Source organism: Budorcas taxicolor, chromosome 14 (assembly GCF_023091745.1).
Source record: "Budorcas taxicolor isolate Tak-1 chromosome 14, Takin1.1, whole genome shotgun sequence".
Lineage (NCBI taxonomy): Eukaryota > Metazoa > Chordata > Mammalia > Artiodactyla > Bovidae > Budorcas > Budorcas taxicolor.
This window is the reverse complement of record NC_068923.1, coordinates 21,646,788-21,662,063: the sequence shown is the minus strand read 5'-3', so window position 1 is coordinate 21,662,063 and position 15,276 is coordinate 21,646,788. Positions and strand designations below refer to the sequence as shown.

At 51.6% G+C, this 15,276-nt stretch overlaps 1 protein-coding gene across 2 annotated transcripts in view; it reads right to left on the bottom strand.

Moving 5' to 3' along the window:
- The window catches only part of NDRG1 (N-myc downstream regulated 1), a 55,436-nt gene that overhangs the window by 20,726 nt on the left and 19,434 nt on the right, over positions 1-15,276 (bottom strand). For both annotated transcript variants that reach the window (XM_052651504.1, XM_052651505.1), the window contains exons 4-5: positions 5,159-5,264; positions 3,322-3,442 (exon numbers count right to left, since the gene is read on the bottom strand). In XM_052651504.1, coding sequence (XP_052507464.1) covers positions 3,322-3,442; positions 5,159-5,264 — 227 coding nt within the window. The remainder of the gene's footprint in view (positions 1-3,321; positions 3,443-5,158; positions 5,265-15,276) is intronic.

The window sequence follows — 15,276 nt, the reverse complement described above, 5'->3', positions numbered from 1 at the left end:
CCCAGGTGGCGCGGTGCTAAAGAATTCCGCCTGCCAATGCAGGAGACGTAAGAGATGCAGGTTTGGTCCCTGAGTCAGGAAGACCCCCTGGAGCAGGAAAAGGGCAACCTGCTCCAGTATTCTTGCCTGGAAAATTCCATGGGCAGAGGAGCCTGGTGGGCTACAGTCCACGGGGTCACAAAGAGTCAGACACGGCTGAACGACTGAGCACAGCACATAGGCTCATTTAATCTTTACAACAAATCGCTAAGGTTGCTATGATTTCCTTTGTATAAAGATGATCAATATCACTGAAGCTAAGAGAAAAGTGACTTGGTTTCATAGATGAACAGGGACTTGGAGCTCAAAGGGTTTCAAAGGAGGTTCCCTGGCAGCCCTGCCGGGAAGTGTTCCTGATCTTACGGAAACCCCCTCTTAACTTCTCTCCCCAAGAGGTGCCCGGGACACAACGTGGAGAAAACATACTACCCTGACGGGGTGGACACAGTGTGCTAATTCAGCATCAGGAAAGGAGGCCTGGGGAGTTCAAGGCACGAGACGCCTCAATTCACACATCCTCTGGGACCACAAACTTTGCCGACAGAGGGCTGAAGGAGCTCCCCTCTGTTCCAAACTGGCCCACGACAGCAGGTGCGCTGGAGGGTGATGGTGTGAGGGCTCACACTGGGGCGGTTAGGGAGCCTGCTCCACCTGACACAAAGAGCCGACTCACTGGAAAAGACCCTGAGGCTGGGGAAAACTGAGGGCAGGAGGAGAAGGGGGCAACAGAGGGCGAGATGGCTGGACGGCCGACTCGATGGACATGAGTTTGCGCAAGCTCCGGGAGACAGTGGAGGACAGGGAAGCCTGGCATGCTGCAGTCCTCAGAGGCCCAAAGAGTCAGACGCAACTGAGGACTGAGCAACAACAACAGCAGGGAGTCTGCCGGCCGCCTGGGTCTGACTTCAGGGCGAGGGAGTCCCCTCTGCCGGATGCAGGAAGCAACAGAGGCTCCCATCACCAGCTCCTCAGCAGGGCCCGGAAGGGATCTCTTGCTCCCACTGTGCCCACCTTTCCAACGGCAACACAAGTGGTCCAACCCCCAGTCCCACACGAAGCCACTTCCCCGCCTGGCTCCTTCCTCTCAACCAGCAGCAACCCTATCCACCACGTCACTCTGAACGCAGTTCTCCTTCCCAATCATCTCCCATTTCTAGGCTGGCTCTGCCTCCCCAGAGCTCCATGCCCACACTTACTCAGGAGGCCCCCACGTGCAGGAAGCTGACTCCAGAGGAAGGAGGACCAGCCAGGCACCCCCACCCCCCATCCCTGCTTTGCCAACTCAGCCTTGGGATGAAGGGCGTGTACTCTGGAGGGCCGAGGAGACCCCCAACCACAGGAGGCAGACAGGAGCCAGACCTATCCCACCCTTCACCAAGCCAAAGGCTGGAATCGCATGGTGACTTTGGGGAACAAAGACCCGGCACCTTAAACTCTAGGTCAACTGAATAAAACTTCCTGGGAGTGGAGTCAGGGTTTCAGAATATTTTTAAAATGTCCCCATCAGGAGCTAAGAGCCACTGGGTCACCCTAACTCTTTCAATCTGGCCAAGCAAAGATATGCCGACAGACCTTTGTCTTCATCTGCTGCTTTACTAAGTTTATAACGTGTATGTTATATCTCTGGGTGTCCCTTCTCTTCCTCTCTGAGAAAGAGTAATGATTTAGGATAAATCGGTGGATACATGTACTGTCCACCTGAAACTATCACGACATTGTTAATCAGCTATACCCCGGTACAAAATAAATAGTTTAAAGTAAAATAGAATAATCTGAAATACAATGAACAGATGTAGATGTATAACTGAATCACTGTGCTGTACAGCAGACACTAAGTCACTCAGTCGTGTCTGACTCTCTGCGGCCGCATGGACTGTAGCCCACCAGGCTCCTCTTGCCATGGGATTCTCCAGGCAAGAACACTGGAGTGGGTAGCCATTCCCTTCTCCAGGGGATCTTTCCAACCCAAGAATCGAACCCGGGTCTCCTGCAATACAGACAGAATCTTTACCATCTACGCCACCAGGGAAGCCCCAACACAATACTATAAATCATCTGTGCTTAGTTGCTCAATCATTTCTGACTCTTTGAGACCCCATGGACTATAGCCCACCAGGTTCCTATGTCCATGGGATTTCCAAGGCAAGAATACTGGAGTGGGTTGCCACTTCCTTCTCTAGGGTATCTTGCCAAACTAGGGATTGAAGCTGCGTCTCTAGCATCTCTTGCATTGGCAGGCGGATTCTTTAACACTGTGCCACCTGGGACGTCCTGCAAATCAACTATACTCCAACGAATTTTTTTTTTCAGTTAAAAAAAACAAAAAGAAAGAAAGAAAAGGATAATTCAGAACAGTAACCAAAAAAACGAGATCTCTTTGTGGAGACCAAGAAGGCCTTTTCTGGGAGACTTTAAACCCAAGAACCTGTTCCCACCTTAGTTCGATCACACCGTGGCAGGATTCTGCCTCTCCTGTGTGACCCTGACTGTCCGGTACATTCATTAAGCCTGGCCTCAGTTTCACAGCCAGAACTGAAAGGCTGTGCCAGTCATACACCACGGGGGAGCAGGAATTGTAGACACCCACAAATAAGGTAGCCTGATGTTCCCAAGAGGGGATGAGCCTTAGATTCAGCAGACTGGGCTCAAATCCGATCACCCCCCTCCTCCAGTTAAAACAGTCTCACAGCCTTGAGCAAGGGAGTCAACCCCTCCATGCCTCAGTTTCTCCATCTAGAGAATGGAGCTAGCAGCACCAGTTATATAAGGATTAAATGCAAATAACATTTGCAAATAAAGATGATTAAGCCTGGTCACAGGATGTACTTCATCAATATTACTTCCAACAATGATCTCCCTTTTTCTGCCCAACTTTCTAGTTCTCTCTGCTAACCGTTTCATCTTGTCAAGAACCTCTCCCACTTCAGTCCTGTCTCGATCACAAACACCTATTAAAAAGTCAGCGTAAACGGGCTGCTGTGAGGCCGGGGACAGGGTGTCCAGAGCGGTGGGGGATGGGAGTTAGTGTATGATGCTTGTGGGGCTTCAGTTTAGGCTCATAAAAAAGTCCTGGAGATGATGGTGGTGATGGCTGTACCACAGTGTGAATGTACTTAATGTCAATACACTGAAAAATGGTTAAACACAGTAAATGTAAGTTATATAGATGTTATCATAATAAAAAAGAATAAAGTTAAAACCTAAGGCCTCCCCCCACCGCCTGTTTCCACCCTGCACGGCTTTCCTGCCCCCCTCCCGGGGCCCAAGGCTCCCTGCTCTTACCCCGTGGGAAAGGATGCAGCGCCGTCCTGCTGGCCGGGGGCGTCCACATGGCAGACGGCAAAGTGCTGGGTGATCTCCTGCATGTCCTCGGAGTTGAAGAGAGGGTTGTAGCAGGTTTTGTCTGGAGAAGAGGCAGGCGAGAGAGCAGAGGAAGAAGTCAGGAGAGAATGAAGTCTGTGTCTGTTCTGTTTCACGCCTACACGGCAGACGGAAGGAACTTTCAAGAATGGTCACCTTTTCTTTCCCACTGTCCTCTGCAGATAAAAGGCTAGAAGCCCGCACACCACAGTGAAGAGTAGCCCCGCTCTCTGCAACTAGAGAAAGCCTGCACAGAGCAACGAAGACCCAGCAGAGCCAATAAACAAAATTTTTTCAAAAAGGACCTAGCTTGGGATCTGGTACAGATGGTTATGGCTATGCGGAAGACATGTTGGAAAAGAAGAGATTGATAAAAGAGGAATGAGAGTGAAGGAGGAAAACAGTTTTCGGTGACCGACATCATTCCTAGCCTCAAGGTATTAAGAAGCTATAGCAGGAAAAAAATGTCAGTCTGCTGATCAAGAATTGAGCAAACACCTAGCTTGCAACACACACTAGACTAGGAAGGCCTATACTTTCCTCCCTAATCGTCACAGTACCATTTCTGCTTTCTGTAAATGTAATATTAAGCTGATCTTATTCCAGGCCCCCTCCATCAGTAAAAAGCCCACCTTTGGTAGCACTTCCTGGTAATCATAAGAATCCACAGTCTAAACATTCACAGCAGCAGCATGCAGAATAGTCAAAAGGTGGGTGCAGGGCAAATGCCCAACAGCTCAGAACAGATAAGTAATCCGTGATGGGTCCACACCTCGTGGTCTCATTCAGAGAACAGTACTAATACATGGTACAATGTGGACAAATTACAAAAAAAAAAAAAAAAGCCAGACAGGAAGACCACATTTTGTGTGATTCCACTGATTTAAAAAATGTCCAAAATAAGCAGATCTTAGAGATAGAAGGTAGACTAGTGGTGGCCAGGGGTTGGAGGGTATGGGAGATTGGGAGGGTGACAGATAAAAGGACAGGCTTCCCTGGGGGCTCAGACAGTAAAGAACTTGCTTGCAATGCAGGAGTCCCAGGTTCAATCCCTGAGTCAGGAAGATCCCCTGGAGCAAAGAATAGTTACCCACTCCAATATTCTCACTTGAAGAATTCCATGGACAGACGGTATAGTCTAGGGGGTCACAAAGAGTCAGACATGACTGAGCAACTAACACTTTCACTTCACTTTTCAAAACTGCTCTAAAACAGTGTTGGTGGTTACACAATCCTGTGAAAATATTAAAATCTACAGCTTGCTTTCGTTAAAAGCAGTCCCTGTCACACAGACTGACGCAGGGGGTTCCTGAGTTCTCAGCCTCTCCAGGCCCCTGGGCAGCACACTCCAGGCTTGTCCAGTCTGTAGCAAGAATTCTTCCCAGAACATCTCCAGGAAGTCCCTTGCATGCTAAGTTGCTTCAGTCGTGTCCAACTCTTCGCGACCCCATGGACTATAGTCCTCAGGCTCCTCTGTCCATGGGATTCTCCAGGCAAGAATACTGGACAGGGTTGCTACTTCCTGCTCCAGGGAATCTTCCCAACCCACGGACGGAACCTGCATCTCATGAGGTCTCCTGCATTGGCAGGTGGGTTCTTTGTCACTAGCACTACCCGTAGTGAGAGTTCTTCCCAGAACAGCTCCAGGAAGTCCCAGCAAAAGAGAAAGAGCTGGACGCCCCCACACCCACCCTTCCTAGCTGACCGTGTCCCCCAGCCCTGGCGGGAGCTGGCTCACCCAGAACTCCTCGGAACTTACGGTTCATCCCAATGTCGTGGTAGGTCAGGATGACGGGCCGGTTCCCCTTGGGGGTCCCACACAGCGTGACGTGAATGGAGCCATGCAAAGTCTCGATGTCCTGCTCCTGGGGAGAGAATAGACAGACAGGCCTGTCACGTGGGACCCGAAGCCACGGTGTGGCTGTAATTACTGCCTACAGACACCCAGCATGTGCCATTGCGGTTTGCAGAAGCTTCTCATTTGGTCCTGGGCTTTGAGTGGCAGAGCTCTCTCGTCACAGAAATCACTCGCAGAAGCAGAGATGGATGAGGGGTGACCACAGAAACCCACCCCTCCCATCCCTTGTGGTCAGTGGTCGCCAATCTGAAGACCTTGACTCAAAAATAAAGAAATACACCCAAATTCTCAGGTTCCACCTTGAGAGCGGAAAAGCTCATTATCTGTGCTTCTAACAAAAACTCTCTCCCTTCTCCATCCATCCCTGGCTGAGTGATGCAAGGTCTCACAAGGCTTCCTCTTTGAAGATGCCTGAAGCATCTCCTGGGCTTTACCCTGCTTCTATGAAATAGGAATAATAATAGAGCCTCCTGGGGAGGGTGAGTGCTTTACAGGGGATGATACTGCATGTATCAGGCTCCCTCCTAGTGCCCAGGCCCGCCCTCAGCACAGGGGTCCCAGCCTTAGGCCCCCCAGCCCTCTCTTCCTCTAAGTGCTTGCATTACAAGAGCTGGAAAAATCCACAGAGGATGCAGTATGGTCCGGCCCCCAGTGGGGGCCACAGGTCATCTGCCGGGCCCAGCCCTGGCTCTAAAGCCACCGTGGGAACAATGGTTCATTGTGGGGGCTGCATTCTCCATTGTCTCTTCAGCTGACCCACATGGTGCCCTCTAAAAATAGGCCAGGCCGGGCAGTGTCCCCACTGGCTTTGGGGCATCAGGGTTCAAACCCAAGCTCGGCCTTTTCCCAAGCCCTCTGAGACCCTGGAGATCCATCTATAAGACAGGAGGGAGCCGCCCACCCTGGGTTCCTCAGCAGAGAAGATAACCTTAAACAAGGAAACAGCGCCAGGTGAGAGGTGGCTGTCCCGGACAGGACTCAGGGCAGAGGAGTTAACGTCCTCTTCCTTGTCGCAGCTTCTCCAGTGGCACAAATCTGCTTCTTAGCCACCTCCCCAAATGGCCTGCAGATTTCCATGGAGAAAGGGTGACTCTGCCCTGCACAGGGTCTGGCCTGGAGGAGGTGCTTAGAGATTTACGCAAAGGAGTCAATTCTAAAGGAAATCAACCCTGAGTACTCATTGGAAGGACTGATGCTGAATCTGAAGCTCCAATACTTTGACCACCTGATGCAAACAGTTGACTCACTGGAAAAGACCCTGATGCTGGGAAAGACTGATGCTTGGAAAGGGCAGGAGGAGAAGAGGGCGACAGAGGATAAGATGGTGAGATGGAATCACCGACTCAATGGACATGAGTTTGAGCAAACTCCAGGAGATAGTGAAGGACAGGGAAGCCTGACGTGCTGCAGTCGATGGGGTCCCAAAGAGCTGGCATGACTGAGCGACTAAACTGAACTGAACCGTAGCCAAGGGTGGACAGAAGATTCAGTTCTGGCTAACGAGATGTCAGCAGAAGTTTCTGGGGCTTTGAGGAGAAACTTTTTTTAAAGAGTCAGACTTGGCCTTTCGAGTTTTTCCTTTCACCCGTCTACCTGCCTACTACTTGGAACACGGATGTGATGCTTGGGGATTCAGCAGCCATCTTATGAGCTTAAGGACAAAAGCACCATGCTCAGGATGACAGAGCAGGAAGCTGGAAGAAGTCTGAGATGGGTGACATTTGTAGTCTGCTGTACTAGTCCTCTGGGTCAGCACAAATATCAAACCTTACCCTGTTTAGGGCACTGTGTGCTGGATGACATTAATGACAATGCTACACTCACCCTGTGACCCTGGCCAAGTTACCAGGCTTCTCTGAGAATTCCTTCCCTCGGCCATAAACTGAAGTCAATAACAAACCCATCTGCTTATGGAGATGCTCCTGAGACTAAAAGCGTGGTAGGCACTGCACATTGCAATGTCTCCCTGCAGGCTGGCTGTTCCAGTTGCCTCCCCAGAGACAATTACTGTCAAGCTACAAAGACCAGCTCCCAGGGTTTAAATCAACTGGCTGGATGATCTAGGAGAGCTCTGAGATCTGCTGCCGCCACCTCCCTCCATAATCCGCCTGCTCAGCAGGCCCTGGGGAGACACTGAATGCGCTGGACTCAAAGAGGATGACACACTTACCCAGGCTCTAAGTCAGCTGGCGCGCTAAGCTGCCCCTCCCCTCAGTCTAGCAAGCCTCGGTCAAGGGACAGCCTGCGGATGGAGGGCACCCTTGGGAACAACAGGCAAAGAAAGCTGGTTTGGGGCTCATAAGATGCAGCATTAAGTCAAGGCTTGTTGAGGCAAGAAAGCCAGATCATGAGAACAGAGGCTCAGGACAAAATGCCAAGGGCTGGCCCCACCACCATCTTTTTGTGAAATAAGGTACCCTCCCCTCATCTTCCCGGTCCCCTGCCTGGGCGCACAGTGGGGACGGGTGGGCCTGGCTGAGCCACTGATCTTGCCCTGCCCACTGGGTAAGGAGCACGTGAGTTATGAAGACTGACAGGGGAGGGGTGCATTGCGGAAGGAACACAATCGTATTTGCACAGAAGGACACCATCCACTTCTGGGAAAGCTCTAAAAAGCCAGGTCTGGACCCTGTGCTCCTAGGACAGCCATTTCACAGAGGACAAAAGCCAGTCCCGGGGGCTGAAGCCTAGCACCCAAAGGTACACAGCTGCAGGTCATTGAGTGAAGATTCTGAACAGACCCCTGGGTTTCTAAGTCTTGATCTCTGGCCCACTGGGACATCTAGAAGAGAAGGAGATCTCACAGAGGTCATGCCCCCTCCATTTCTCAGCTTTCTTCAATGTTGTCATCACATCAAGAAGCAGTCAAGAAGTTACAGTCAGGAAATGATCTGCAGTGGGTGAAAGGGCGACGGCCTGGGAATTCAGCTGGAGTCTCCAAGGAGGACAGCCTCTCTTGGATTACAGAAAGAGGAAGCGGGGAAGAAGGGCCATCCATGGAGCACAGGAAGGGACTTCCCTCATGGTCCAGTGGATAAGAATCTGCCTGCCAAAGCAAGGGACGAGCATTTGACCCCTAGTCCCAGAGGATCTCACGTGCCAGGGGGCAGAGAAGCCCGTGTGCCAAAACTACAGAAGCCTACAAGGAGGAGCAGCCCCTGCCTGCCTCAACTGGAGAGAGCCTGCGTGCAGCAAGGAAGCCCTAGCGCAACCAAAAACGTAGGATCAGTTCAGTTCAGCCGCTCAGTCATGTCTGACTCTTTGCGACCCCATGGACTGCAGCATGCCAGGCTTCCCTGTCCATCACCAATTCCTGGAATGTGCTCAAACTCATGTCCATCGAGTTGGTGATGCCATCCAGCCAGATGATACGTAAAACAAAAAAGATTCTAACACATCTCTTTTCGAAAACATAGTCAAACAGAATCCTTGGAGTTAGTTCTTGGACATGAGTGTGCCTTCTCTCCAGATTGCTGGACTCCTGAATAAAGTAACCTTTCCTTTTCAACCAACCCTTGTCTCTCAAGGATTGGCTTTTGAATGGCAAGCAGCCGAACCCAGGATGCCGAACCTGTCTTCAGTTAACAGCATCACAGCAGATTTTTAAAAATTGATTTACTGCTCTGTTGCTCTCCTATTCTCCCCAATATTCAGAAGTTAAAAACATAAATTAATAAAAAAAATAGCTTATGTAGTCACTAAAAGAAAAAAAAGATCCTAGTGCATCTTAAAAAAAAAAAAATAGGAGGCGTGCGTGCTGAGTCTGAAGCAGTGACAGAGTGCGACTGTCATGACCCCTTGGGGACAGTGCTTCTGCCCCCATTGTTACAGATGAGAAGACGGAGCCCCTGGGAGGTCAGGCGATGGGCTGAAGACACAGGGCTACCAGAGGCAGAGCTGACCTGCACCCGCCCTGTCCAGGACACCTATTTATTCCTCAGGACCAGGAGATGGGCGTGTACACGATGTCAGTCTGATGGCCTGGGCTGGACAGACCTGGTGAGCCAGTCGGAGCCCCACCACGGGGCTGCTGGCAGGTGAAGCGTTCCCCACCCCTCCACCAGGACAGTGTTTCCAGGAAACCCGGGAGGAGGGCAGAGAGGTTAAGCCTCACTTGGCGCTGACCCAGATGTGTGCCACCGCCATCTGTCACACAGTCTCAGCGGCTTCCTCGGAAGTGAGGCTAGGGGCAGGCAGGGACGGGAAACGGTGGGTTGAGGATTTCCAAGCCTCTGAGTTCTGCCCACCTTCAGTCAGGGGGCAGGAAAACAAGAAGCAATTGTGTGCAAAGAAAGACATTCATAAAAGGTCACCACTTCCATTTTCCCTGTGAGTTGATCTGCTTCCAAGAGATGGGGGGGCGGAAATCAACGTCCCTACAGGCGGGAATCAGACACCCCCCACCCCTCCGCAGGCCCAGCTCCACCAGACCGGGAGCTCCAGAGCAGGAGCGAGACCCCAGGAGACCCTCCAGCCCCCACCCCTCCTGCCCAGCCTCCTCCATCCCCTCCACCCCCAGGCCCTGCGGGTAACATCAGCTCATTGCCCGGAGATCCCTGGTGAGCACACAAACACAGATTCCCATGGAAACCACATCAAATCAAACCATCCAAATAACTAAAGATCCAGGTGGAAGGAATTAGAAAGAGCAAATCCACCAAGAGGGGCCAAAGGAAGTGACCCAGCCCCTGGGCGTGGGGAGCTACGAGCAGTGAGCTGAGATCTGCCTGCCCCAACCAGCTCGAGGGACTGAGTCAGGCTTTGCCATCTAGCTTATCATTGTGTGACCCTAGGCAAATCCCTTACACCCTCTCTGACCCTGTCCTTTCAATGATGATGCCAACAATACCTCTTGTAAAGGACTGTTTTGAGGGTTAAGTGAGATGATGCAGGAAAAGAGGTCAGCACAGTGTGTGACATACAGCTAGTGCTCGAGACGCCAGCTCTTACAGCACCCAAATAGACAGAGGGACCACCTTTAAGACTATCGCAGTAGTCCCCTCTGACCAGTTTCTTAACATCTCCAACATTGGTCTCTTACCTGCAAAGGAAAGGTCACTTCCCACCTTAGCAAGAAAGCCCTGAGACAAAGGAAGGACACACCAATACCCCCCATCAGGGGCTTTCCACAAAGCCTCCCCACCTGCAGCAGAAGGGGCAGGTCTGGATCATTAAGAATCTGCCAGCTCTGATAGTCCCGGATTCTAGAATTCTAGCCAAAGAAAATAAACCAGAACTCAAAATACTTCCACTTTCCCTACTCATCAAATTTGCAAACACTACTGCTTAGACTGATGCCAGAACCTTCTCTGCCGAGCCAGATCAAACCACTTCCTTCCTGCAGCCCCAGCACCCCAGGCCAGCAGCCCACCCAGCTCCATGCTCTGAGGGCATCAAATCTCAAGAACTGCTGGCAGAACATCACATGCCTGGCTGGGCACCCATCGACCTGCCCTAAAACAGCACCCTGGACAGAACAAACTGCCCATTTAAGGTGACATCAGCCAGGATGAGATAAGGCCCAGATGCCATCTGCTCTGGAGGCTAAGCCGTCTCCTGAGACAGCAGCCGTGAGGCTATTTCTCACTGAGGACCTCTGGGCTAACTGCATGTACTTTGATTTGTGCACACACATACACACAAAGTTCTTGACCACTTTGGGAAAGGAAACGAGTCTGCCCCCATTTAGTTAAAATGCTGAAGCACCAAATATTCTTGAAAAATAACACTGGCTCCTTTGGGACACTCACAGTGAAGAAGAGCAGCCTCCTTTAACTCAGCCCCCAAGAACTGCCCAGAAGGGACTGCATTCCATGAGCCTTAAGGACCAACTAAATGAACACGTAAAAGTGGACTGCTGTTAAGGCACGTTGATGGTCCAGTCCTTACATCAGGACCCCGTCCAGGGTTTAAACATAAACCCACAGGAGCACTGTTTGGATTAGCTACCTGGACAGGTCTTTTCTGATAAAAAATTGCAAAGGTGTACTGAAACCTAGTCCATGAAACGTAGATTGGCCATTCTAGGGGTTAGTCCTGCAGTACATGTCCTGGTTGACAGAGTTGATCTGGGGCAAAGTTGGGTTCAATGGGGCCCCTTCACAGCTCTTGGCCATGGAAAAGCCTCGGTTTCCTCATCTGTCAGGCAGGCATGAGGGTGCAAGTCCCAAAAGATTCCAACAAAAGGGCCTGGGAAGGCCTGGGCCTGGCCTAGCTCATCAGAGAAGCTGAAGCCCACTGCAGGCAGGAGCCCCCGTGTGAATCTGAGGTCAGGGTGTGCAGGCGAGTCCCTGGGCTGGGACGCCCATCAGCTACCCTTGAGCAAGATGCTGTCAGTCTCTGCTCCTGGCGCTGTGAGCTGTAACCCGTCAGGACCCAGAGAATATCAGCCTTTACAGTACGATGCATCTTCTGAAGGATGCCCTTCAGAAGTGACTCACACCCACGGTTTTAGAGACTGCTGGAAATCTGCGGGAAACCTTCATAAACATCGTGAGTCAACCGGATGCTGGAGCCAAATCCAAATGAATATAGTTTTATCCAAAGATCTTTTCGGAAGCAACCTTGACAAAGTGTCACTTGGTACTTGGGTTTAGCTCAGATATTGTGGGTGCCCCACTCCACCCCACCTCGGCTTCTAAGGACTCAGGAGGAGTGGCTGCAGTCTCAGCTTTATCCCCAATCCCCCTGCCCCGTGACCTCAGGGAAGTGACTGAACCTCTGCGCACTCAAGCTGTTCATCTGTCAGAAGCAGACGGGGTTCGTTGTGAGCAGCAGGAACGCCAAACGGGCAGCTCACTCAGAGCGGTGCTGAGCAATATACTCCTTTAGAACTGACTTCCCTGGGAATGGGGTCACTGCCTGTCACACTCGCCCCTGTATCCCCAGTGCCGAACATGATGCAAGGCATAAAGCAGGCGTTTGTGAAAGGGACAAAGGCAAGCACAGTTGGAAAAATGCCTCCAGCTCCCAGGAGAGCTCTGGTATCCAGTGGGAGGGCTCGGCCCAGGCTGGTGACCCTCATCCTGCCTCCCCGGCCACTTGCCCAGGCTTTCATCCTCTGCGGTCTTCAGGTCCTCACTCTGCTGATGTCCAGAGGATGTAGAACCCCACCCCGACCCCGGCCTAGCCACCCTCAGGTCCACTGGTGCAGACGGGTGGGTGCAGATGGGTGGGTGCAGACGGGTGGGTGCAGACGGGTGGGTGCAGACGGGTGGGCATCTGCCCTTGTTTTCCGCTCTGCCTCCCACCTGTGCCAGGGACGGGAGCAAGTGGCAGAGCTCTGCAAACGGTCTCGCGTGACACAAAAGTGACGAATTATCTTCACAGGGAACAGGTAAACTACGTCTTCGAGGTTCCTCCATGACCAAAATTTTAGAAATCTATGGCCCACAAAGAGGTCAAACCAGTCCCTCCTAAAGGAAATCAACCCTAAATATTCATTGGAAAGACTGATGCTGAAGCTGAAGCTCCAATATTTTGACCATCTGATGCGAAGAGCCAACTCACTGCAAAAGACCCTGATGCTGGGAAAAGACTGAGGGCAGGAGGGGAAGGTGTCGACAGAGGATGAGACGGTTGGATGGCATCATTGACTCAATGGAGCTGAGTTTGAGCAAACTCCAGGAGATAGTGAAGAACAGGGAAGCCTGGTGTGCTGCAGTCCATGGGGTCACAATGAGTCAGACATCACTTAGCGAATGAACAACAAAAACGATAACCAGAGGACCCTATAATTTCACTTTTGGGTACGTACGCAAAAGGACTGAAAGCAGAGTCATGAACGGATGCTGGACACCCGTGTTCACAGCAGCACTAATCACAACACCCAAAGGACGGAGGAAGCAACCCAAATGTCCACCAGTGGATAAAAGGATCAGCAAGATGCAGCCTAGACATAAAACAGAGCAGTAGGACTCAGGCTTAGAAAGCAATGGTGTGTTGGCACTGGCTACAGAATGGACGTTACATTAAGTGAAACAAGCTCATCACAAAGGACAAACCCTGCGTGATGCCACTTATATGGGGTACTGAGAGTAGTTGAACTCCTAGAAACCGGAAGCAGAATGCTGGCTGTCAGAGGATGCAGGGAGGGGGATGGGGAATTAGTATTTCACGGGGACAGAGTTACAGTTTTGCAAGATGGAAAGAGTTCTGAGGACTTCCCTGGTGGTTCAGGGGCTAAGACTCCACACTCCATGCTCCCAATACAGGGGGCCTGAGTTTGATACCTGATTCAGGGAACTAGACCCCATGTCACAAGTAAGAGTTTGCGTGCTGCAGCTAAGACCCAGCATAGCCAAAGTCCATGGGATTTTTCAGGCACGAATACTGGGTGGGTTGCCATTTCCTCCTCCAGGGGATCTTCCCTACCCAGGGATCGAACCAACGTCTACTGCATCTTAAACAAATAAATATTTAAGAAAAAAAATGGGAAGAGTTCTGGGGGTTGCCAAGGGGTAGGAGGTGGGGTGAGGGATGGATTGGGAGTTTGGGGTGAGTAGACGTATACGGTTGTGTATATAATGGATAAACATCAAGGTCCTACCGTATAGCGTATAATGGATAAACAGCAAGGTCCTACCGTATACCATATAGGGAACTATATTCAATATCTTGAGCGAAAGCACAATGGAGAGGGAAAGAAAGTGAAAGTCACTCAGTCGTGTCTGACTCTTTGTGACCCCAAGGACTATACAATCCATGGAATTCTCCAGGCCAGAATAGTGGAGTGGGTAGCCTTTCCCTTCTCCAGGGGATCTTCCCAATCCAGGGATCAAACCCAGGTTTCCTGCATTGCAGGCAGATTCTTTACCAGCTAAGCCACCAGGGAAGCCCAAGAATACTGGAGTGGGTTGCCATTTCCTCCTCCAGGGGATCGTCCCAACCATACATCTCCTGTATTATAGGAGGAGTCTTTGCAGCTAAGCCATCGAAGAACCCCTACGTTACATATGTATTTCAACACAAAGAAACAGTTGGAAAAACCGGGTGTGTTATTGGGCCAGCACTGACTAGGAAACATCACACCAGGTTCCCTCTACACAAGCTGGAGTCTTGGTCCCCATGTGGCAGATGGGGAAACTGAGGCCTGAGGGAGGTGATGCATCTGCTCTGGGCCAGGCAGCCAGGGAAGGGCAAGCATGGCTCTCAAATACGCCAAGTCTGGTGACTCTGTGGCCTTGACCCTGGGGGAGACAGACATCACAGGGCTGCAGGAAGACAAAACCACAGACCTGATGGCTGCTTCCTGCAGAAGGTGGGGACAGGGACAAGAGCTGCCATTTCAGTGACAGAGAAAGTAGATTCATCTCCCTGCCCAGGGCCCCGCCCAGCCCAGCCCAGCCCCGAATGATCAGCCAGATCCTGGGACTGCCGCCCCAGCCCCACAGCCCTCGGAGCCCACCAGACAGCCAGGGCCACGGCTGCCATAGCTGTTGGGTCTTTCCAGCCCTTCCACCCTGGGACCCTATTTTCATGATGGTGGGAAATGGCCAGACGAGGATCCGATGTCATCCCTGTTAGCTCTCCCACCGCACAGCATTGCACAAGCGATTCCCCTCTCTCTGTCCGTCAGTTTCTCCAGCTGTAGAAGGAGGGTCTGGATGAGCTAAACCCGGGATACCTGGAGACAGTCTATCTACCTTCCACTGTCCCTGGTGCCCCCACGTGCCCAGTGTCCCGACGCAGAGACCAGTGGACGGAGCTCTGACCTGAGGGTGGGGCAGACAGAGACCTCGGCCTGTGGACCACACAGTAAGAGCACAAGCTCCCTCTCTGCTTAGACAGATTTGGGAGTGATGCCCAGTCCCAACCTCCAGCCTCAGTTTCCCCATCTGAGCGATGGGGATAATGGCACTTCTGCTTATGCTATTGTTGAGGTGTTAAGTGAGATACTAGCTGGGGAGCCCTTAGTAGAGGGCCTGGCTCACAGGAAGCATCGCTAAGCCAGCGGCATCAGGCGATGCAGAACAGGAGGCTCTCAAAGCTGGGAGAGAGAAGGCCCGGAGTCTGGTGCC